The sequence below is a fragment of the Vipera berus genome (assembly GCF_964194415.1).
Source record: "Vipera berus genome assembly, chromosome: 16".
NCBI lineage: Eukaryota > Metazoa > Chordata > Lepidosauria > Squamata > Viperidae > Vipera > Vipera berus.
Genome location: NC_138219.1, coordinates 6,545,760 through 6,568,969, shown reverse-complemented (window position 1 = coordinate 6,568,969; position 23,210 = coordinate 6,545,760). Strand labels below are relative to the sequence as shown.

General features: G+C 52.3%; 2 protein-coding genes across 6 annotated transcripts; one reads left to right on the top strand and one right to left on the bottom strand.

Annotated features, from left to right (window-relative positions):
* Positions 1-382: 382 nt before the first annotated feature.
* On the top strand, positions 383-9,637 carry PPP1R14B (protein phosphatase 1 regulatory inhibitor subunit 14B). Its single transcript, XM_081340954.1, has 4 exons — positions 383-1,155; positions 7,127-7,210; positions 8,399-8,431; positions 9,225-9,637. The coding sequence occupies exons 1-4, from the start codon at positions 922-924 to the stop codon at positions 9,291-9,293; spliced, it is 420 nt and encodes a 139-aa protein (XP_081197080.1). The 5' UTR covers positions 383-921; the 3' UTR covers positions 9,294-9,637.
* A 4,683-nt stretch (positions 9,638-14,320) lies between these two features.
* On the bottom strand, positions 14,321-22,559 carry FKBP2 (FKBP prolyl isomerase 2). Of its 5 annotated transcripts, none has more exons than XM_081340795.1 (6): positions 22,408-22,559; positions 18,872-19,050; positions 16,642-16,754; positions 16,149-16,195; positions 15,909-15,944; positions 14,321-14,530 (listed from the first exon to the last, which is right to left on the bottom strand). In XM_081340795.1, the coding sequence occupies exons 2-6, from the start codon at positions 19,037-19,039 to the stop codon at positions 14,469-14,471; spliced, it is 426 nt and encodes a 141-aa protein (XP_081196921.1). In that variant the 5' UTR covers positions 19,040-19,050; positions 22,408-22,559; the 3' UTR covers positions 14,321-14,468. The 5 variants fall into 5 exon arrangements, with proteins under 5 accessions (XP_081196921.1, XP_081196923.1, XP_081196922.1 ...); XM_081340797.1 differs by lacking the exon at positions 22,408-22,559 and adding an exon at positions 21,569-21,765; XM_081340796.1 differs by lacking the exon at positions 22,408-22,559 and adding an exon at positions 21,524-21,648.
* Between the last annotated feature and the right edge of the window lie 651 nt (positions 22,560-23,210).

Sequence of the window (23,210 nt, the reverse complement as noted above, 5' to 3'; positions counted from 1 at the left end):
GAGGAAGGGGGAGAAGGAGAAGAAGAAGAGAAGGAGGAAGAGAAGTGGGAGTGGGGAGGAGGAGAAGAGGAGGAGGAGGAGAAAGAGAAGGAGGAAGAGAAGGAGGAAGAGGAGGAGGAGGAGGAGAAAGAAGGGGGAGAAAAAGAAGAAGAGGAGGAAGAAGAGAAAGTGGAAGGAGAAGACCACCACCACCACACCATCATCCCTCCGCGCGATCGTGGGCTTCAGGGGTGAACGAGGCGGGCGCGGAAGGCAGCGGGGGTTGGCAGGGGAGGTGGGGGGGGACGGACACGCCCTTCCCTTCCCTGAGCCGGGGCGGGCGGCGCAACCGGACAAAGCTGGGCGGGCGAGCGGGCCCTTTAAGGGGGCGGGGCGGGAGACGGAGCCAGCGACACCGGCAGCAGCGGCGGCCGCACCGTCGGGACAAAGGGGACGCCCCGGATCGGGACCGGCCGAGAGCGGAGCGAGCGCGCGACGCCTCTTGCAAAAAGGGGAGGAAGGAAAGAAGGAAGGAAGGAAGGAAAGAAGGAAGGAAGGAAAGAAAGAAGGAAGAAAGGAAGGAAGGAAGGAAAGAAGGAAGGAAAGAAAGAAGGAAGGAAAGAAAGAAGGAAGGAAAGAAGGAAAGAAGGAAGAAAGGAAAGAAGGAAAGAAAGAAGGAAGGAAAGAAGGAAAGAAGGAAGGAAGGAAGGAAAGAAGGAAAGAAGGAAGGAAGGAAGGAAGGAAGGAAGGAAGGAAGAGTTGGGGAAAACCGGCAGGCTCCCCCCTCGGATCGCACGTGGGGAAGGAGCGAGGCGGGGAGGGGAGGGGAGGGGACGGGGGGTCGGCAGCCGAAAGACCCGCGCCGCGCCCTCCGCTCCCCGCAGCCGGCGGGCTCCCCACGTGCTCCGCCGCCTCCGGGCCGGGAACAAAAGCGGCGGGGGGATGGCGGCTCCCTGCAGCCCGGAGAGCGGCGCGCCGGGGGAGCGACCCCGCGTCTACTTCCAGAGCCCCCCGGCGGGGGCGGCGGCGTCGGGCGAGGCTGGCGCCGAGGACGAGGAGGGCCCGGTGCGGCGCCAGGGACGGGTGACGGTGAAATACGACCGCAAGGAGCTGCGGAAGCGGCTGCACTTGGAGGAGTGGATCCTGGAGCAGCTGACCGTCCTCTACGACTGCCAGGTGGGCGCCCGGAGGGGGAGGGAGGGGGGCAAGGAAGGAAGGAAGGAAGGAAGGATAAAGGAAGGAAGGAAAATCAGAAGAAGGGAGGACAATGAAAGAAGGGAGGAGAGAAGGAAGGGAGGAAAATCAGAGGAAGGAAGGATAAAGAAAGAAGGAAGGAGAGAAGGGAAGGAAGGAAGGAAGGAAAATCAGGAAGGAAGGATAAAGGAAGGAAGGAAAATCATAATGAAAGAAGGAAGGAAGGAAGGAAAATCAGGAAAAAAGGAGAAGGAAGGAAGGAAGGAGAGAAGGAAGGAAGGAAAATCAGAGGAAGGAAAGATAAAGAAGGGAGGAAGGAAAATCAGAGGAAGGAAGGATGAAGGAAGGAAAATCAGAAGAAGGGAGGATAATGAAAGAAGGAAGGAGAGAAGGGAGGGAAGGAAGGAAGGAAAATCAAGAGGGAAGGAAGGGAGGGGGGGAGGGAGGAATAGACCCTTCCCCAGATCCCGGGTTTGCCCAGCAAAGGGGGCAGCTGGGGGTTGTGGGGTCAGAGGAAGGGCTATCTGGTGACCCCCGCCCGGGAGGTTAAGCCCCCATCGCTTCTTCCCTCTTGCTTCCCCCCAGTCCTTGCCCCCTTGGCGCGCAGTCCTGATCCTAAGGCTATCCTGACCTTTGATCCCTTAAGCTTCCTCCCCGCATGAAGTGGTGCCAGCGGGAGGGGGGGCCGTCTTCAGCCCCCTCAACTGCTAAGCTTGTAAGCCTCCCTGAGTCTTTGGAGAAGGGCGGGATATAAATGGAATTAAAATAAATAAAATAAATAAAATAAAACCCGGAGCCAGCAAGGGGGCAGCTATGACTGGCTACCTCCCGGGTGGAGGGTCTGCCAGGAGCCCCGGAGGCTGGCAGTTAAACTGCTTCTGTCCCAAACTCAGTTTGGGGGTCTTGCTGGCTTCCTGGCCTTGGCATCTGCTCCCCAAAAGGAGAACCGGGAAACCACCATCCTCCCTCCCAATTGGCCTGCTTTAAGCCAGGGATCTCTGCCTCTTGTGGCCACCCCCCCACCCTTCTCTGACCCAGAATCCTGGTGACCTCAGATCTGACGGTGGGGGGGGGGAAAGGGCGGGCGGGGGGAGTTCTGACACACACACACACACACACACAGACCACAAAATGTGCTGGGAATTCTGCCAGCTGTCAGTCCTGGCGTGATGTGCGGAGCCTTTTTTTTTTCCCCAGTTGCCAAACTGGGTTAACGCAACCGGCCGATTCCCACAGCGGATCACCCCCCCACCCCCCCCCCCACCCCCGGCAGGAATCTCCCCGTTCCTGAGGAGGTGGGTCAGAGGGGAGGTCGTTTAAGGTCGCTGGCATCCCAGCCCTTCTGGGTGGGGTGGAAAAAGTTTGCGGGGGGGGGGGTCTCAAACGTGCCCTTTTTTAAAAAAAACAAAAACAAAACTCCAATTGCATAAAGTGTCATGAGTTGGGTTGAAGTGGGGGGGAATGCCCCTAACTTTGCCCGACCTAGCAGCTGCCCCCCCCCGCCCCTTTAAAATCCTGGCTGATTCCTTGAGGAGGGGGTGCCACGAGGTTGGGCAAAGGAGTGGTTAATACTTTTCTCCATCTTGACAACTTGGCATCCCAACCTCGGTGTGTCATCTGCGCTCTCAATGTGGATCACAATAGCAGGATCGGCTTTCAGCCCCCCCACCCCGCCCCCCCACCCCGTCTGTTTCATGACTGGTGGGCATTTTGGCAGAGGCTAAATGCCATCTGCTAACCGGCTTCAGGAGGGGCATGTGGGGGGTTTTTTGGAGGGGGGGGAGAAGGAAGGAGAGAGCTTGGTGGGGTGGGGGGTCTTAGGTCAAAAGCTAAAGGAGGAGCAAGCTAGACGTGGGCTTCCTGTCCTAGAGTCTCCAGCGATGGAGCGCCCACAACTTCTGGTGGCAAGCTGTTCCGCTGGTTCAATTGTTCCCGCAGTCGGGAAATTCCTCTTTAGTTCTAGGCTGGTTGGTTAGTTTCCATCCGTTCTTTCTTGTCCTGCCTTCGGGTGCTTTGGAGAAGAGGTTGTCTTCGCGGGAGCCCCTCAAATATGGGGACACTGCTATCATGTCCCCCCCACCCCCCCAGTCTATCTTTTCATTAAACTAGGTATACCCCAATCCTGCAACCGTTCTTTGAATGTTTTAGCCTCCAGACTTCTAATTGTCTTGGTCTCTTCTCTTCTCTTCTCTTCTCTTCTCTTCTCTTCTCTTCTCTTCTCTTCTCTTCTCTTCTCTTCTCTTCTCTTCTCTTCTCTTCTCTTCTCTTCTCTTCTCTTCTCTTCTCTTCTCTTCTCTTCTCCTCTCCTCTCCTCTCCTCTCCTCTCCTCTCCTCTCTCCTCCTCTCTCTTCTCCTCTCCTCTCCTCTCCTCTCTTCTCTTCTCCTCTCCTCTCTTCTCTTCTCCTCTCTCTCCTCTCTTCTCTTCTCCTCTCTCTTCTCCTCTCCTCTCCTCTCTTCTCTTCTCCTCTTCTCTTCTCCTCTCTTCTCTTTTCCTCTCCTCTTCTCCTGTCCTCTCCTCTCTCTTCTCTCTTCTCTCTCTTCTCCTCTCCTCTCTCCTCTCTTCTCCTCTCTTCTTTTCCCTTCTCCTCTCCTCTCAACACCTTTTTTTTTACATTGTGGCCAGCGAAACGGGATGCAATATTCCACACAATATTCCCCACGTGGTCTTGCCAAGGCATTATAAAGCGGTCCGAACACCCTGCGCGATCTCGATTCTACCCCTCTGTCGATGATGCAGCCTCCGGACTGTCTTGGCTGTTTTTTGGCAGCTGCAAACTCTAGTTGACCATTAGCTAAGCAAGCCATAAAGGCCGGCCTTGGGAAGGGAGGCCAAACCCAGCTTGCAAAACCTTTGCTCCTTCTCGCCCTTGCCCGCTGCTCAAAAGTTTCAGCTGGCTTCCCTTTGTTTACCAGATTGCATGTGCGAATGGGGGAAAAAAATAATATAGGGGTAGATTGATTTGGGTCACGGCCATTTCCCCAGATGTACGAAGGGAGCGAGAGTTTCGGGTCCAGGTAGCCCTCGATTTACGACGGTTCATTTCGTGTCCGTTCGAAGTCATAACGGCAGTGAAAAAGGCGACTTAGGACGGTTTTTCACACTTACGACCCTTGCAGCGTCCCCAGGGTTTAAGGCAGGGGTCTTCCAACGTGGCCCTTTGATGACTTGCGGACTTCAACTCCCAGAATTCCTCAGCCAGGCACACGTGCCTGGCTGAGGAATTCTGGGAGTTGAAGTCCGCAAGTCATCAAAGGGCCAAGTTGGAAGAGCCCTGGTTTAAGGGATCAAAATTCGGAGGCTTGGCAGCTGACTCGCGTTTATGACGGTTGCAGCGTCCCGGGGAAGGGGGGGTGATAACGTGATCCCCTTTTGTGACCTTCTGGCCAGCAAAATCCGGATTCACTTAATGACTGTGTGACTTAACAGCCGCAGCGATTCACTTAACAGCTGGGGTGAGGAAGGTCGTAAAACGGGACAAAACCCAGCTAGCCAATGTTTCACTTAGCCGACAGAAATTTGGGGCTCCGCTCCGATCGTACGTCAAGGAAATACCTGTAGCTCTTTTAAAGACGGGCAGGAATTTAGGCCTGGCTAGGTTGGAGGGCAAATGAGTGACCTTTTGCAAGGACTGGAAATAAATGGAAAAAGTTTCTTTTCCTAAATAGCTTACGTGGGCGAGGACAGGTCCTGAAAGCAATTTAGCCATAAAAAGAAAGGCCTGCTGGCTCCTGGAGAGATAATGTCCTTTTAAAGATCAATTTTTAATCAATCGGCCTGATTAATTTATAGGTTGGTGCTGAGGGTTAAGTGCAGGGCTGGTGTCTCCCGTGGGGGGGTGGGGGGGTTTGAGAGGACAATGTCCATTATCCTTTTAACTGAGGAGGATGGGAAATGTTCTCTTGGGTCACCTAAGTCCTGAGTCCTTCGGGAAAGGGCGGTATATAAATCTAAATAAATAAATAAATAAATAAATAAATAAGTCACCTTCCCCGAGAAGCAGTGTTTCTCAAGCCAAGCAACTTCAAGCCGGGTGGACTTCAACTCCCAGAATTCATTAGCCAAGCAAGCAAGCAAGGTGGCTGGGGGATTCTGGGCGTTGAAGTCCGCCCAGCTTCAAGTTGCTTCAGCTTGAGCCACGCCCGGTCGGTGGGTCGACTTGAGAGCCAAGCGAAGGCTGGGTTTCAAAACGGCATTCGCTTTGTGGGGGGGGGGGGGGAGAACCACCCTGCAAGAAGAGAGCTAGCTTATCGGTTAAAAAAAAAATGTAAGTCTTAAGAGCCAGCCTTTCCCTAAACTTGCAGGAAGGTTTAGGAAGGAGGACAAAATGATTCCATTTGGAACCACCATGGATGTTTCGGAGGGGAGGCCAGCAAGTCGGTGGGGGTTTATACAGAAGAGAAAGGAAACTGGGAAGCAGCCCTACAACTCGCCCCCCCTCCCCCCCCTCTGCTTGTGGGGCCAGAGTGAAAGTTCCTCCCTTCCCTCCTTCCTTCGCTCCCTTCCTTCTCCCTCCCTCCAATTGTCCTTCCTTCCCTCCATTTTTTCTTTCCTTCCTTCCATTTACACTCTTAACTTCCTCCAATTTTCCTCCCTCCCTCCCTCCCTCCAATTTTCCTTCTTTCTTCTTTTTCGTTTCCTTCCTTTTCTTTTTCACACCCTCTCTTCCTTCCCTTTTCCTTCCTTGCTTCCTTCTCTTTCTCCCTCCCTCCCTCCCATTTTCCTTTCCTTTCTTCGTTTCCTTCCTTCTCTCTCCTTCCTTCCTTCCTTCCCTTTCACTTTTCCTTCCTTGCTCCCTTCCCTTCCTCCCTCCCTCCAATTTTCCTTTCTTCTTTTTCTTCATTTCCTTCCTTCCTTCTCTCTCCTATCCTTCCTTCCTTCCCTTTCCCTTTTCCTTCCTTGCTTCCTTCTCCCTTCCCCCCTCCCTCCAATTTTCCTTTCCTCTTTTCTTCGTTTCCTTCCTTCTTTTTCATACCCTTCCTTCCTTCCTTCCCTTTTCCTTCCTTGCTCCCTTCTTTCTCCCTCCCTCCAATTTTCCTTTCCTTTCTTCGTTTCCTTCCTTCTTTTTCATACCCTTCCTTCCTTCCTTCCCTTTTCCTTCCTTGCTCCCTTCTTTCTCCCTCCCTCCAATTTTCCTTTCCTTTCTTCGTTTCCTTCCTTCTTTTTCATACCCTTCCTTCCTTCCTTCCCTTTTCCTTCCTTGCTCCCTTCTTTCTCCCTCCCTCCAATTTTCCTTTCCTTTCTTCGTTTCCTTCCTTCTTTTTCATACCCTTCCTTCCTTCCTTCCCTTTTCCTTCCTTGCTCCCTTCTTTCTCCCTCCCTCCCATTTTCCTTTCCTTTCTTCGTTTCCTTCCTTCTCTCTCCTATCCTTCCTTCCTTCCCTTTCACTTTTGCTTCCTTGCGCCCTTCTCTTCCTCCCTCCCTCCAATTTTCCTTTCTTCTTTTTCTTCATTTCCTTCCTTCCTTCTCTCTCCTATCCTTCCTTCCTTCCCTTTCACTTTTGCTTCCTTGCTTCCTTCTCCCTTCCCCCCCCCTCCTTCCTTGCCTTGGGATCTTTGCAGGACATCCCAATGGGGCTCAAATAACAGCTGGACACTTGGGCAGCCAACAGGAAGATGCAGAGAATGGTCGTAACTGCAAATGATCTTGTCTTTTTCTGGGGGAGAGGCAGGGAATGTTGGCCCCGTACCCCTTTCTCAACAAGGAGAGGTTTAAATTGTGGTGGGGGGGAGGAGAAGGTAAACCCCACCCCCCAGATGCTAGACTCAGCTACGGAAAGCAGCCAAACTCTTCCCACTTCGGCACCGGTTGGGAAACTGACTTTTGAACCGCGTCCGTCTGTTGAATTGATGCCACGTTGCCCGGGGACCCGTCTTGCGTCTTCCCCGTTTTGTGATCCCGACGAGAGGAACGACAGCTTAAAAAACCTGGCTTTCCTCCTCCTTTTTCTTCCAGGAAGAAGAAATTCCCGAGTTAGAAATAGATGTGGATGAACTTTTGGATATGGAGAGCGACGAATCGCGGAGCGCTAGGGTGAAGGTAAAAAAAAAAAGAGAAGCATCTAATAATGGTCAGCCGCACAGATCGCGGCGGTCCCAAAGGTGCTTTTTTTTTTCCAGGAAGCAACTGGACTTCCTTGTTTTTCCTTCGAAGGCGTTTCGCTTCGCCTCCAAGGAGCTTCTTCAGCTCTGACCGGAGGGTGAGGAATGGAAGGATTTATACTCCTTGCAGACTGCTGGTTATTTGCATCCTTTTTAGAGAGTCGTTGAGGCCACTTGGGAGTTTTCCCTGCGTCTTCAGGGCCACCTGAGTGGTGCAAGTGGTCCTTTTGGCAGTTCCAAGAAGGCTCCCCACCCATTTGCAACCACTCAGGTGACCGTGAGCATGCAGGGAAAACTCCCAAGTGGCCTCAACGACTCTCTAAAAAGGATGCAAATGACCAGCAGTCTGCAAGGAGTATAAATCGGTTAGAACTGCCGAAAGGACCATTTGCAACCACTCAGGTGGCCCTGAGGACGCAGGGAAAACTCCCAAGTGGCTTCAACGACTCTCTAAAAAGGATGCAAATGACCAGCAGTCTGCAAGGAGTATAAATCCTCTCATTTCCACCATCCATCCGGTCAGAGCTGAAGAAGCTTCTTGGAGGAGAAGCGAAACGCCTTCAAAGACAAAGAGGGAAGCCCAGGTGCCTTGGGAAAAATCACTTTTGGGGGAAGGGAAGCGTCTCTTTTGCCCACACGGGCACGCACTAGTTACAAGAGGTGCTCAAGAAAGGGGGTGCACGGGTGTCTCATTGTGTCCACACACGTGTCAAGAAGGGCTCGAGAAAGGGGGGGGAGCTGTGTGTTTTACTGTCTCTACACAAAAGTTACAAGAAGAGCTTAAAGTGTATGTGTGTGTCTCATTGTCTCTCTACACACACGCATGCACGCATGCTACAAGAGGCGCTGGAGAAGGGGATGTGCACGTGTGTTTCACGGTCACTTAACGCCGGGGCCATCACAAGACTCCAACCCCGGGCGGGTCCTTGTAAGCAACCGCCCAAAAAGCAGACGTAAATTCCAGCTGGGATGTGTAACCTTAACCCAAATCATAATAACGGAAGAGGGATTTTTTTTAAAGAAATTGCAGCTCTCCACCCTCAATGGCAAGCTTTTTATTTTTTTAAAGCCTAGAGCTTCTCTGATTTTGTCCCCCCCCCCCCCGTTTCCTTTCACCCCGTTGTAGGAACTCCTGGTCGACTGCTACAAGCCCACAGAGGTATGTCTTGGCTTATTCAAACAAAAAAAAAAATAGCTTTTCTCTACAGCCAGCTTATTGGTGGTGCCCCCGCGCCGCCGCCCCCCTTAAACTCCCCAGGAAGAGTGCTAGTCCTTACTATCTCGTTCCCAGCAGCAGCTGCGAAACAGCTGCTGCCTCCATCTCGGTGGATCTTGGGCGCCCCCCCCCACCCAGCACCTGTTAGGGGAGGAGGGCTGTGGAGGAGACTGGTTTCCCCCCCCCCTCCTTGCCTGGCCCCTTCTCCCAAGCCTGGCCTCCTGAAAAAGAGTGGGGGGGGGAGTGGGTGAAACGGGTTGTAGTAGGCAAAGCAGGAACAGCTTGATTGTGGTGCAAAAAAAAGCATGCTGGCTGGGGGATTCTGGGAGTGAAAGCCCACCTATTTTAAAGCATTCCCAGCTGGGGCATTCTGGGATTTGTAGCACACCCTTCTTAAAGCAGGCTGGCTGGGGGATTCTGGGAGTGGAAGTCCACCCTTCTTAAAGCATGCTGGCAGGGGGATTCTGGGAGTTGAAGCCCACCCCTCTTAAAGCATGCTGGCTGGGGGATTCTGGGAGTTGAAGTGCACCCATCTTAATGCATGCTGGCTGGGGGATTCTGGGAGTGGAAATCCACCCTTCTTAAAGCAGGCTGGCTGGGGGATTCTGGGAGTTGAAGCCCACCTAATTTAAAGCTGCCAAGGCTGAGAAACCCTGCTACGGCCACCATGCAGGTGAATCAGGTTTTACTCGGCCCCTGTCTGAGCCTTTTTTTTCTTTCCTTTCTGTCCTCCCAGGTTTTCGTAGCGGACCTGCTAGACAAGATCCGAGGGATGCAGAAGCTAAGCACCCCCCAGAAGAAATGACGTGCTGTCCGTCAGCCGCCATCCTGCGTGGCCCCTGCCATTGGGGCCCCGTGTGTCGCTGAAACGTCGGCAGGGCTAGGTTTCCAGGGAAGGGGGTGGGGGGAACGCTTTCACAGGGCTGGGGAGGATCAGTTAAATCCCACCCACCCACCCTGCCTCGAGAACACCGCGAAAGAGCAAGATTCTCCGTCTGGGGATGCTTTGATAATCACAATGATTCGGTCGCCTTTTTAGCAATATCTGCGCTGCCCACCCCCAGCCCCCCCCATCTGTCCTGACTCCCAAATGAGTGTGTCTGTGTGTGCAAAGGGAGGGCGGGGCACTTGTTCTCAAGGGGAGGGGGAGCAGAGAGTAGGACCTTAAAAAGAGATCTGGATGGGGTGGGGAAGGGTGTATCTGGATTTGGGGGGGTCGGGCGGTTTGTTTTTTTTAATTATTGTGTTTTTATATAAATTTAATAAAAGAGGCTTTGAGAAGAGGCAGCCTGGTTTTTGCAAGGGGGGTGGGTGGGTGGGAAGGGGAGAAGAGGGAGGATGAGAAAGCTTGCAGGGGGGGGACACTGGAGTCTCCCGTCGCTTGACCAAAACACGTTAAATTTTATTTTATTTTATTTTATTTTATTTAAAAAAGCACTGTTTTGGCAACCCTTCGAACTTACAATGGCTCCGAAGAAAAGTGACTTACGACCGGTCCTCGCAATTACAACCGTTACAGCATCCCCGGGGTTGCGGGGACAAAATCCCGGCACTTGGCAAACGGCACCTATTTTCCATCACTGAACCATCCCAGGGTGTGTGTGTGTGTGTGTGTGTGTGTTACAGGATTGCATGAATTCTGGGAGTTGAAGCCCACCCCTCTGAACAGTTTGCCAAGGCTGAGAAAGATTGATAGGTATATCTGCAGCATCCTACCTTAAAATGGGATTTAAAGGGCCGTGTAGTTTCCATTTGTGACTCTCCCATTGAGAAGCCAAGTCAGGGAGGGAGGGAGATGTGTGTGTGTGTGTGTGTGTGTGTTTTGTGTTGTAAGCATGTGCACACACACATGTACTTACACATCCCAAAAAAACCCAACAACTATCCATCCTCTGGCTTCATAAGATGGTCAGGTTCAACCAATAGGGTGCTATAGTAGCTAAGATTCCTCCTCTCAATTGTCCAATCAGAGGATGGGCAACTTTAAGGCTGGTGGACTTCAACTCCCAGAATTCCCCAAGGAGTTGAAGTCCACAAGCCTTAAAAGTTGCGACAGTTGGACACCCCTGCCCTAGAACAATTGCCCAACTGCGGTCTCTCTTTCACAGAAGACTCAAAAAGGCCGACGGGTGTTTTGATTTAAGGCCACCTGGGAGAATCCCGCTGTAGAAATAAACGACGCTCCGGCCTGCACAGCTTTCCTGCAGCAAAACCTCTTTTTTTTTCCCCCCTCGCTGGGAATTATTAACGGGGAAAACCCAGGATAACAAGCTAGCTTATTCCAGGACTCGCGGCTCAGCCACATCTTTCTCCTCTTTTAAGCTACGCCGTCGGGGGAAATCAACCCTGGCTGGTGGTCTTGTATTACGGAATGAGAGCTGGATGGGACCTCGGGAGGTCTTCTAGTCCAACCCCACCCCACCCCCTTCGTAAGCAGGAGACCCTGTACCATTGACTGTCCAATCTCTTCTTTTTTTAAAAAAAAAACCTGTTTCTCGGATCACTAGGGAGGTGGGGGAGGAGGGGGGGGAGGAGAAGAGGACCTCTGAGTAGCCCCCCACCCCCAGCAAAAGAGACCTCTTCCTTTCAAGCCGATTCTAATTAGTGGTGAAAAACAAAGAGACAGACGGCAGCAGCCAGGCCCCGTAACGAGAGCAACGCCTTTGCCTCGATTGTCCCAACGGAGTTGCAGACGGCACAGCCTCTCTCCCCCCCCCTGCCCCTTTTGAGGGTAGTGGTTGAACACAGCAAGGAAGGAATGCTTTGCGGGGCCTGGAGTTAATCCCGGCGTGTTTCCGGCCTTAAGTCACCGCTTGAGCAAAAAAGCTTAGCGCGCCTCTTTCGCTCAGACCATGCTGGCTTGTCCACGTGGCTTAAAAGGTGGCTTTCGGCCAAGGATGGCCCCTTCTCTGGTGGCGCCCAGGCCTAGAACCACCTGCCTCCAGAAGCTGTGAACCCTCCCAACACTGGAAGCTTTTTAAGAACAGACCGGACGGCCATTGGTCCGAAATGGGATCGGGTTTCCTGCCTGAGCAAGGGGGTTGGACTAGATGACCTCCAAAGGTCCCTTCCAACTTTTACTTAGCATGATTAGAAGGGGACGGGAGGAAGGAGCTGACTTTGGGGGAAAAGGCTACACCCGGAATACCCCACACAGCTTTGGACACCCCGTTGCAAAAAAAAAAAAAAAAAAAGATGCCAAGACTCTGGAAAAAAGGTGCGGTGGGAAGAGCAAGTAAAGATAAGCAGGCATATATATAGAATGAAGGCTACATTTGATTTGTGCTTTAGATTGTAAGCCGCCCTGAGTCTTCGGAGAAGGGCGGGATATAAATGGGATTAAAATAAATAAATAAATAAATAAATAAAACGCACGAAGAATGGCTGTGGGAATTGGGTTTGGCCAGTTTAGCTGAAAGGAGTAAGGCTGACGTGGCAGCGGCCTTCCAATATTTGAGGGGTTGCCACAAAGAGGAGAGGGGTCCACCCTATCCCCCAAAGCACCCGAAGGCAGGACGAGAAGCAACGGAGGGAAACCTAATCAAGGAGAGAAGCAGCCTGGAATTAAGGAGAAACTTCCTAAAGAGTGAGGACAATCAACAGCCTGCCTTCCAAAGTTGTGGGTGCTTCATCACTGGGGGTTTTTAAGGAAAGATTGGACAACCGTCTCTCTGAAATGGCATAGGGTCTCTCTTGCTTGAGCAGGGGTTGGGCTAGATGACCTCCAGGGCCTCTTCCAACTCTAAAAGGCCAGGAGCGTCTACCAACGGGGTGAAAACGGACGACTAAAGGATGCTAGGTCCGGAAGAGGTTCGGAGGTCGGCTTGGGTCTCTTCCCAGTGAGAGGAATCTCATCTCCCGATTTGAAAGCGTCCATTCAGGAAGTCCTCAATTTACAACCATTCACTGAGTGACTTTTCGAAGTTACAACGGCACTGAAGAATAGTGACTTGCAGCCGGTCCTCGCACTTAGGACCATCATTGGCATCCACATGTCATCAAAATCTGGACGCTGGGCAACCGGCGTGTATTTTATGACGGTTGCAGCGTCCCGGGGTCATGTCATCCCCTCCTGCAATCTTCCAACAAGCGAAATCAAATGGGGGGAGGGACTCGATTTTGCTTAATAACCGCGTGACTCGCTTAACCGCAGTGATTTGCCTAATCGGGGCAAAAACGGTCGTAAAACAGGGTGCGACTCACTTAAGCAGCGCCTGGCTTAGCAATGGAGATTCTGGTCCCAGTTTTTGCAAGTTGAGAACAAGTTCTATAGCTCTGCAGAGATTCCCAAGAACTGCTACACACACACACACACACACACACCCTCACCCTCTGTTGGCTTAAGGGACAAAGCCAGTTAGGCCCCAATGTGATTCTCCCCACCACGTTTGTATTAAAAAAAAGACAGCATAAGCCACGACTTGAACCGTTCTCACATCGTGGTGTGACGAAAACCGCCACTGTGCCTACAATGCAAATTTCTCCCACCGCAAGGCGTTACGGACTTGTTAACCACGAATGTCTGGCACGGCACGGGCCACCCTGCTGTTAGCTTCGTAGCTAGACAATGCTGGCCAAAAGCCAGCCTTTTTGCACTCCCTTTAGCGAGGCAATGCGCCCCCCCCGCCCGCCCGCCCAGCCATTCCCTGTTCAGCAGTGCAAACTCATCCTGTTATCTCACTTTCTCACCAGTTCCTTGCGGCAGGAACTTCCGTTCCTTTATTTACGGAGTTTGTCCTTAAACAAACCTCGCTTTTTTTTCCTGCAGTCAAGGCAGGAGGAAAATGGCCTTTTGTTTTTCTATTTTAGCAGATGCTCAGCGGCTCGTTTGGGATATTCTCTGGAAGGGGTCCCAGAATTCCATGGGGCAGCACAGGAGAGTTTTAGGGGGTCTCCTCTCCATCCAGGATACACAAGGTCTAAGGCAGGGTTTCTCAACCTCGGCAGCTTTAAGGTGGGTGGACTTCAACTCCCAGAATCCCCCAGCTAGCACGCTTTAAGGTGGGTGGACTTCAACTCCCAGAATTCCCCAGCTAGCACGCTTTAAGGTGGGTGGACTTCAACTCCCAGAATCTCCCAGCTAGCATGCTATGGATTAATGGTGCAGTGAAGTAAGTTTTACTCACAGCCGACTTAGAGGGCCGGGACAAGCCGAGTCTTCACCGGGATTTCTCAATGTCAGCAACTTCAAGTGGGATGATTTCAACTCCCAGAATTGCCCCAGCCAGAATTCTGGGAATCGAAATCCACGCATCTTAAAGCCTGCTGGCTGGGCAATTCTGGGAGTTGAGGTCCAGCAGTGTTAAAAGCCTACTGGATGGGGGATTCTGGGAGTTCAAGTCCACCCATCTTAAAAGCCTGCTGGCTGGGGAATTCGGGGAGTTGAGATCCAGCAGTGTTAAAAGCCTGCTGGATGGGGGATTCTGGGAGTTGAAGTCCACCCATCTTAAAGCAGGCTGGCTGGGGAATTCTGGGAGTAGAGGTCCACCCATCTCAAAGTTGCTACGATTGAGTAATCCTGGTCCTGACTGTTGAACAGGCAGCCCTTCCTGCTCCATTTAGGACCCCTCCCTCCTACCCCCCTTCTTCCTCCTTGGGGTTAAAAGCCCCAGGACAACGGCTAACATTTTAAACCCAGGGCAATGCCTCTCAGTTTGGACCGTTTCCCCCAAGTCACGGGGTCACGAGAGGGCAGGAGATCATCCTGGCAAGCTGACCCCTCGCGGACAAGCGAGGGCCAAAAATAGGTAACCCTCTCCTCATCCCGTCCTCGGCTGGCCCGCCTGCCCACGGACGTCTTCCTCCCCCCCCCACCGCATTCACGGGAACAAAAATCTGATCTGTGCTTTTTTTATTGATTTATTTGGCCCACCTACGGGCCACACACCACCCTTTCGACAGATCCTTCTCCGGCCTGTCCGTCCGTCTTTCCCCCGCGCGCCCTTCCCCAGAAGCCCCTCTTCCTAGGAGAGACGTAGAGCTATAGTTCTTGGCGACGCTCAATCTTCAGCAGTTCCACTTCAAAGATTAGCGTGGCGCCGCCTGGGAAGAGCGTGGGAAAAGAGAGAAGTGAGAAGGCAGAGATGGAAGGCGGGAAGGGCTCCGGGGGTGGAGGGGGGTGGGAGGACTGACATTTGGATGGGTGCTTTTTTTTTTAAACCCTCGTGGCTGGATATGGATGAAGTCAATCCGTACAAATGGAAGAATATTTTGATGCCCACAAGGGATGGATGGCCGTAAAGGTTGATGGGAGTTAGCGGAGACGGCTAAAGCGACTGCTTTGATTAAAGAATTCAATTGTGTTTCTATTTGGAAACCGTTTCTGGACTTTATGCTTGAAGTGTGTGTGTGTGTGTGTTTGGGGCGGGGGGGAAATATGAAAACTTGATTTTGGGTTTTACTGATTGGATAGGCCCGTTGTTATAGGAACGGCTAGTATACAATTAGGTACAAGTAAAATGTCGAGGTTGTATGTTGTTGCCTTATTCTACTGAGCCGAAGAGAGTCCGAAGTCAAGGCTTTTATTTCTTTTTCCCTTCACCCTACACTTTTTCCTCTTCCCCTTCTCCTCCCCTCTTCCTCCATTATTCTCATTTTTCTTTTGTCATCCTGCACTTTCTATTTTGATAAAAACTAATAAAAATTTATAACTGCGTGAACGAAGTCGATCCAAACAGGATGAAGTCCAGTGAAAGAAATTAAGATAAGGATGCTACAGAAGATGTAAATTCTTCGTTGCTTGGTTGACAGAATACAATGTCCTGGTCAATGGCTGGCTGACTTTGGGCCAATCACCAGGAGACGGTGAGTTCTAGTTCCGTCTTAGGCATGAAAGCTGACTGGGTGACTTTGGGCCAATCACCAGGAGACGGTGAGTTCTAGTTCTGCCTTAGGCATGAAAGCCAGTTGGGTGACTTTGGACTAATCACCAGGAGATGGTGAGTTCTAGTTCCGCCTTAGGCATGAAAGCCAGTTGGGTGACTTTGGGCCAATCACCAGGAGACGGTGAGTTCTAGTTCCGTCTTAGGCATGAAAGCCAGTTGGGTGACTTTGGACTAATCACCAGGAGACGGTGAGTTCTAGTTCCGCCTTAGGCATGAAAGCTGACTGGGTGACTTTGGGCCAATCACCAGGAGGTGGTGAGTTCTAGTCCCCTTTTAGCGATGAAAACTGACTGGATGACTTTTGGCCTGTAGCGGCTAAGATGCCAGAGTAGAAACCAGGTGGCAATGAGTTCTAGTCCCACTTTAGACATGAAAGCCAGCCGTGTGACTTTGGCACAGTCGCCTTCTCTCAGCCCGACCCGCCTCACAGGGTTGTTGGAAGACGTATTGGATATGTTTGCTTACTGTGGGTTGTTGTTTAAAAAAATAGCGAAGGTGGGATGCATGTAAATAAATAAAACGAAGAAGTAAAATACCTGGGATTTTGGGCGGCGCTCCCCGATCTCCATAACCTGCGGGAGAGACAACAGAAGGCAAATCAGCCGGATATCAAAACGATACTAGGAAGCAACTCTACTCGAGCTCCAGAAAAACTGAACGTTGAATACGCAAAGGGGCAAGGAAGCAATGCCGGAGCATAGCTGCCACCTGTCTTCAGGAGCGGAGTGCCCACCCAGCAGTGCCATTCCTGTACCGGTTTGGCTCTCATTCCTTACCTAGCTCTGATGGGATGACTAACTTCCTTTTCTCGCCTTCGCACATCCTGAAACAACCAAAGAAAACGACAAAGTAGCCATCGGCGTTACCAATCTCGAGGGCTAGAATTTCATTCTCCACTCTTTTAAACTCTGGCTTTCCGTCTTGACCATGCCAACCCCACCATAAACTCTTTTGAAGATCCTTCCTTCCTTCCTTCCTTCCTTCCTTCCTTCCTTCCTCTTCCTCCTCCTCAAACCCCACTCCCTTCTAGCACTGACGAAGTTACCTAGTTGGGTCATGAAAACTCTTCAAGAAAACAACCAAATTCAGACAATACCAAGGACCTCATATTATTATTTTTTTCTTTCTTTCTCTCTTTCTTTTTCTTTCTCTTTCCTTCCTTCCTTTTTCCTCCTCAAATCTTTTCCTCTTTTCCTCTCTCTCTTCTTTCCTTCGTCAAGGGCACCCCAAATCCATTCGGACCCCTGTTCCTCAGAAGCTGGCTTTTACCCGAGCAGGCCTTGATCCCAGCCTTTGATGACTTGTCCGGTGCCCAAGGAGAAGATAAAGGGCTGATCACGAGTTAAGCTGCTGTCAAACTCCGTCCCATCTTCAAGTTTTCCCTGGGAAGGCACAGACATGAAAATTAAATTACTGGAGGGTAAAACATATGAGAAACAGTTGCAGGAACTGGGTATGTCCAGTATAACGAAGAGAAGGACCAGGGGGGACATAATAGCAGCCTTCCAATATCACAGGGGCTGCCCCAAAGAAGAGGGAGTCAAGCTATCCTCCAAAGCTCCTGAAGGCAGGACAAGAAGCAACGGATGGAAACTAATCAAGGAGAGAAGCAACTTAGAACTACGGAGGAATTTCCTGACAGTTAGAACAATTAACCAGTGGAACAACCTGCCTCCTAAAGCGGTGAATGCTCCAACACTGGAAGTTTTCAAGAAGAGACTGGACAGCCATTTGTCTGAAATGGTAAGTGGAATTTTCCTCCAATGGGATTTCCCCATGTATTTTACCAGGAATCATAGATAGGGCAGCCTAGAAAAGTAAGTGTCCTCCTAACCATTCCCAAGCACTCTGAGTTTGTTGGCGATGTCCATTTGACCTAACCCTAACCCTATAGGCTTTCCTGCCTGAGCAGGGGGTTGGACTAGAAGACCTCAAAGGTCCCTTCCAACATTGTTGTTGTTGTTGTTGTTATATGGAAGGTGAGTGAATCTGACCAACTCGTGGTTACTTCCCATCCAAACCCAGCTGTAGGAAGCCAGCCTAAGAATATTATATGTACCGCTTTTAACAAGAAGGAGCAAAATAAGACTTTTCATCCCAGGCTGCGTTTATGCCACCGTTCTGGTTTTTCCTGCTACCAAACCAGCTGACTCTGGGAGATTCTCACTCCTCCAGCTCGTGGTTGTCCCCAAGGTGCTTTTCCAGAGGCAACTGGGCTTTCTTTGTCTTTTGCAGTAACAGAAAAATACTTGTCACTCGGGTTTTAGATTTTGGCAGCGCTTTGCTTTCCAAGCTTGCTTCAATTTATTTTATTTTATTTTGAACCTTGCGTTAAGGTAACATTATCGTAGCAGGATTTTCTTGTCCTCTCCTGCTCAGAGGCTCCTTCGGTTCAATTCTTTGGAGGAAAAACAACAGAAAGTCCACGTAAACTCTTGAAAAAGCACTGGGTTGTTTTGTTTTTTTTTTGGCAAATCAGCTGTCCTTTCTACCAGAGGGAGCCCAGAGACATTCCCATGTTCCTAGCTAACACGTTCACCCACTGCATCCTGAGCAAGGCCTGACGCATTAAGGAAGCGTCAGCCTTACCAAGCAGACAGGAAAGATGGGCAGATGAGCACATTCTAATTTATTCTGCAGCTACACACACAGGCAGGGCAAGGAAAGGTGTGTCCAGAAGCCGAAGGGTTTATATTGCCTGAGGTCCAGGGGAAACATGAGAACGAGGAATCAGCCACGTCGTTCTTTCTCCTTGGCAAGGGAGTCTGCCAATGACCCAGTTTTTCGTGGTTAGCTATCCACCCTCTGCCTAAAAAGTTGCCATCGCCGAGCCCTGGAATGGGGTTTGTGTGAGTCAGCGAAGGTGTGTAGCTGAAAGACAGCTGAGGGGGTGCAATTCTCCGGGGGGGGCACTCAGAATTAGGCTGGCAGTAAAAGCGAATTTTCAAGCGGCTTCGTCCTCTTAAGGAAAATTCCTAGCAAACTCTTTGAAGCCGACACCCACAATTCCTCACTCGGCATGCCGGTGAGGTTGGCCCACCTCTGTTGCCAAGTTTGAGAAACACTAAACCAAGGGGTCCTTCCAACTTGGCCCTTTTATGACTTGCGGACTTCCGACTCCCAGAATTCCTCAGCCAGGCACGCTGGCTGAGGAATTCTGGGAGTTGAAGTCCACTCCTCTGAAAGTCTATATCAGGGGTCTTCCAACTTGGCCCTTTTATGACTTGCGGACTTCGACTCCCAGAGGAATTCTGGGAGTCGAAGTCCACAAGTCATAAAAGGGCCAAGTTGGAAGACCCCTGCACTAAACAAACCCCATCACATCACAGCGAAAGGCGATGCGTCCTACACACATACCTGGGTGCCTGTTTTTTTCAGATACTGTTCACCAGGGTTTTGTAAACTTTGCGTTGGTTTCCCACACGCCCTTGAACACAGCCTCCTTCTACCTCCCATTCCCAAGTTTGGGAAGCTCTGGCTAGTGCTTGTTCACACTCACCGTGTAATGCATGTGGAGCACGTCGCCTTTTCGGGACTTGATGGGGCAGTTGTCCACCCGTTTCTTGACGCCGATCTGCAGTTTTCGTTTACCTTCCGTGCTCAGCCCCGGTGAGCAAATTGCCCAGAGGGCCAAGGTGAAGAGCGCCGCCCCCAGGTTTGCCTGCATCGCTCAAGCCCCTGCAGAGACCAAGACTGGTTAGCAGAAGCAGCAGCCAGAAATCATGACGTGACGCGGGCGGGAGGGCTCGGCAGCATGCAGCGAGCGGTGTCTTTGTAGGACGGGAGGGGATGAAGTCAACCCATCTATGACATCCATCCTGGGGACAGGGGACTTCTCCCAGCTGGGAAGAATCAGCAGCCTTTGGCAGGCGGCTCTCAACATAATGGTGTTCTTCGAATTTGGTAGTTTTCTTGCAGACCTTTCATGACCCAACTGGGTAATATAATCAGGGCTAGAAGGAGGAGGAGGAGGAGGAGGAGGAGGAATGTGAGGTCCTGGCTGCTCCCCGAATTTGGATGTTTTTTTCTAACTATTTTTCAACCCAACTAGGTAACCCCATCAGTGCTAGAAGGGAGGGGTGTTTGTGGAGAGGAGGAGGAGGAGGAGGAATGTGAGGTCCTGGCTGCTCCCCGATTCTGGATGTTTTTTTCTAACTATTTTTCGACCCAACTAGGTAACCCCATCAGTGCTAGAAGGGAGGGGTGTTTGTGGAGAGGAGGAGGAGGAGGAGGAATGTGAGGTCCTGGCTGCTCCCCGAATTTGGATGTTTTTTTCTAACTATTTTTCGACCCAACTAGGTAACCCCATCAGTGCTAGAAGGGAGAAGGGTTTGCTCTCTTGTTTACATACAATGATTGCCTTATCAATGTTGAACCTTGAAGCAGTAAACAAGGAAGAAGGTAAACAACAGCCTGATCAAGGAACCACTGAGAACATCCTCACCAACATGGGCAGGCCAAGCCACTATCATACAGAGGAGGGGCCAACCCTCACTCCCTTGTAGCGCTGATGAGGTTACCTCCTTGGGTCATGAAACGTCTGCAAGGAAACCACCCAGCTCGGAGAGCACCAAAGACATTCAGGACTTCAACCCTGAGCTACAAACCTTCTCTTCTCTGGATAATTGCAGTTCCCAGAATCCACCACCAGAGCCAGCTCGGAGAGGCTACGGTTTAGAAAGATCTGGAAGGCCACCTCTGCGCTATTCCCTAACTTCTCTCTTTGCTAGGCTACTTTCACTTTCATGCCCATCTCGAAGGACCCCCTAAGGTCCTGGAAGGGCTCTAATAAAAGCTGGAGGGTTCATAGGTAGCAGAAGAAAGTATGACCCACGCCGGCCATCTTGAATAGCCCTTTAAATAAAATTGGCTGGCCTAGTCTGGGTCTTCATAGGCCAGTGTTTCTCCATCTCGGCAACTTTTAAGAGGTGGACTTTAACTCCCAGAATCCCGGAGTTGAAGTCCACCTCTCTTAAAAGTTGCCGAGATGGAGAAACGTTTCATACTGACCGTTGAAGCTCTTACCCACCTCGCCCATTAGCGCCCCAGAGTCGTTCATGCAGGGTTGTTGTGTGTTTTTTTGCACTCGAGACACATTTAGAGTTGCATGCTCGCCCCAGCTTCTAACCTGGCATGCACACCAGCAAGCAGACCCCCCCCCCCCACTTCTCCAGAGCCTCCGGACTTACCCAAGCGGCTAGTGGCTAGTCAGGCTCTGCTCCCTCCCCTCGTAGCAGTCGCCACAACCACCGTCCAGAGTCTTTCAAGCAATCGCCACCCCAGGAGTTGGCTGAGTTGTCTCTTTGCTCTGACCCTCCCTCCCTTCCTGAAAGGATCTCCTCCTGCTTCACTCTAACCCAGGGTTCTCCAACCTTGGCTGCTTTAGGAAGAGGGGACTTCAACTCCCAGAATCCCTGGGTTTCTCAAACCTGGCAACTTTAAGACAGGTGGACTTCAATTCCCAGAGTTCCTCAGCACGGAGGGCTGGGGAATCCTGGGAGTTGAAGTCCCAGCCTCTTAAACCTGTCAAGATAGAAAAACATTGCTCCCTTTCCTCCAGAGGAGCCGAGCTTGTCCTCCCCACCCCTCCCGGCCCGCACTACAGGTAGTCCTCGACTTACAATAGTTCATTTAGTGACCAGGCACTGAAAAAAAAAAGAACTTACAGCCGACCGTTTGTCACTCTTACGACTGTTGCAGCATCCCAACGGTTGTGGGATCGAAATTCAGATCCCTGGCAAGTGACTCAGACTTATGACATATTTACATCCTGGGGTCACGTAGTCCCCTTTAGAAACCTTTTGACAAGCAAAGTCAATGCGGAAGCCAGATTGACTTAACAACCGTGTCACTAACTGAACACCTGCTGTGATTCACTTAACTGCAGCAAGAAAGGTTGTAGAATGGAGCACAGCTGATTGAACAAATGTCTTCCTTGGCAAAAGAAACCGTGGCCGTCAAGTTAAGGACTACCTGTAGTTCCCACCCACCCCACCCCACCCCACCCCGTCCCCCAGCCGCCTTCCTCACATGCTTCTTAAGAGACCCCGTACCCTCCCTCGCCTTGCCCACCCTTCCTCGGGCCCTCCTTCTGGAAGGTCCAAACCCTGGCTTCGTTCACCGCGGCTTCCTCCTCGCTGCAGTTGGTCACCTTGGCCCAGACCCACATGATGCCGGTGCCCGAGGGGTTCCTCACTTTGTGCACCCAGACGTCCCCCGACGCCCCTCCTCCGGCGGGCGCGGGCTTCTCCCGGGGGATCCACACCTGGCTGCGCTCCGCTGCCCCGCTCTTCCGGGGCACGGCCCCCTCCTTCAGCCAAGGCAGCCCCGTCCTCTCGGGGGGCCTGGCCGGCTTGCGGGGCACCCAGACTTCCCCCGAAGCCTGGGCGGGGTCCCGGGGCCACTCTTTCGGCAGCCAGCCCCCCGAGTCCCGCTTGGCCCCCGCGTGGCCAGGGAGGCCCCCCGAGAGGCTGCGGCTGACCCCCAGGGCCAGCAGCCCCATGCTGTCCTCCAGGCGCTCCTGGGGGGCCCTGACCCCCAAGTCCCAGGCCCTGTGGCTGGCCAGGCGGGGGGTCCCCCCTTTCCTGGGCTCCCCCCTCTCCTTGGGGGCCCCGCAGCCTTGGCAAAGGCCCCCCGGCCAGGAGGCCCGCTTGTCCTGCACCGCCTTGCTCTGGCCGCCAGGGGCCCCCGAGGAGGCCCCCCAAGGGTCCCCGGGCCCCTCCCTGGCTGGGGGAGCCCCCCACCCCTCTGGGTACCCCCTGACGCCCCCCGCCTGCTCCTGGGGGGCCTCCCCGGCCCCCCCCTCCCACGACACCTGGGTGCCCACGTCCCTCAGCGCCGACCTCTGGGGCTCCAGGCGCCTGGCCGGGCCTTCCCGCCGGGGCTCCCCGACTCCTCCTCTCCCTCCCCCCGCAGGCTGCCCGCTCTCGGAGCCTCCCCCGGGCCGCTGCCCCCCGCCCGGCTCCAGGCTCCTCGGCGCCCCGCGCCCGGGTCCCCCCCTTTCCTCAGGACCCCCCATTTCCCCCCCCCTCTCACCTCGCCTGGCCTCAACGGATACCACCCACCCCTCTGCGCATGCGCCCCGCTCAGCCCCGGCGCTTCCTCAGCGGAAGAAGCCGGCGCGGGCGCCGCCATGTTTTTTTTTTTCTTTTCCCCCTTCCTCCTCAGGAGGGCGCCCGCGTCACGTGATCTTGCGCTTCCCCCCCCCCCGGTGTGGGTTTAAAATTCAGAGGTCTTCAAACTCGGCCCTTTTATGACTCGTGGACTTCAACTCCCAGAATTCCTCAGCCAGCATGCCTGGCTGAGGAATTCTGGGAGTTGAAGTCCACGAGTCATAAAAGGGCCGAGTTTGAAGACCCCTGATCTAAAACTTGGTTAAAAGGCGGGTAGCTCGGCCCGTTCGCGTGACGAGCGGATGACGTCACTTCCTCCCGGGGATAGAGGCGGGGCTGGAGAGCTCGAGTGGGCGTGGTCGGGGCGTGTTGACACCCCCCCCTCCACCCAGCATTGCCGGCAATGGCAAAACCGTCCCGATAGGTTGCGCGTCGTCACGTGACGCCGCGAGCTTGACAGCGGAATATTTTGCTGATGGCGAAAGGGGCAGATTTTTTTTTATTTTATTTTATTTTATTTTAATCCCGTTTATATGCGGTTGCCTACGAACGTTTCTGTAATAAATAAGTGTAATAATGATAACTTTATTGTCACTTTGAATGTACACCAATCGGCATACAATAATACAGGGGTCTTCAAACTTGGCCCTTTTATGACTTGTGGACTTCAACTCCCAGAATTCCTCAGCCAGCAAAGCTCGCTGAGGAATTCTGGGAATTGAAGTC

Bases quoted from the DNA above. Each gene is read 5' to 3' on its own strand.
- PPP1R14B (XM_081340954.1), top strand. From the start codon at position 922: ATGGCGGCTCCCTGCAGCCCGGAGAGCGGCGCGCCGGGGGAGCGACCC. The intron at 1,156-7,126 runs GTGGGCGCCCGG...TTTTTCTTCCAG, and splicing joins CCGTCCTCTACGACTGCCAG to GAAGAAGAAATTCCCGAGTT. The intron at 7,211-8,398 runs GTAAAAAAAAAA...ACCCCGTTGTAG, and splicing joins CGCGGAGCGCTAGGGTGAAG to GAACTCCTGGTCGACTGCTA.
- FKBP2 (XM_081340795.1), bottom strand. From the start codon at position 19,039: ATGCAGGCAAACCTGGGGGCGGCGCTCTTCACCTTGGCCCTCTGGGCA. The intron at 16,196-16,641 runs GTAAAAGCCAGC...TGGTTGTTTCAG, and splicing joins TGGGATCAAGGCCTGCTCGG to GATGTGCGAAGGCGAGAAAA. The intron at 14,531-15,908 runs GTATTTTACTTC...CGCTCTTCCCAG, and splicing joins AGCGCCGCCCAAAATCCCAG to GCGGCGCCACGCTAATCTTT.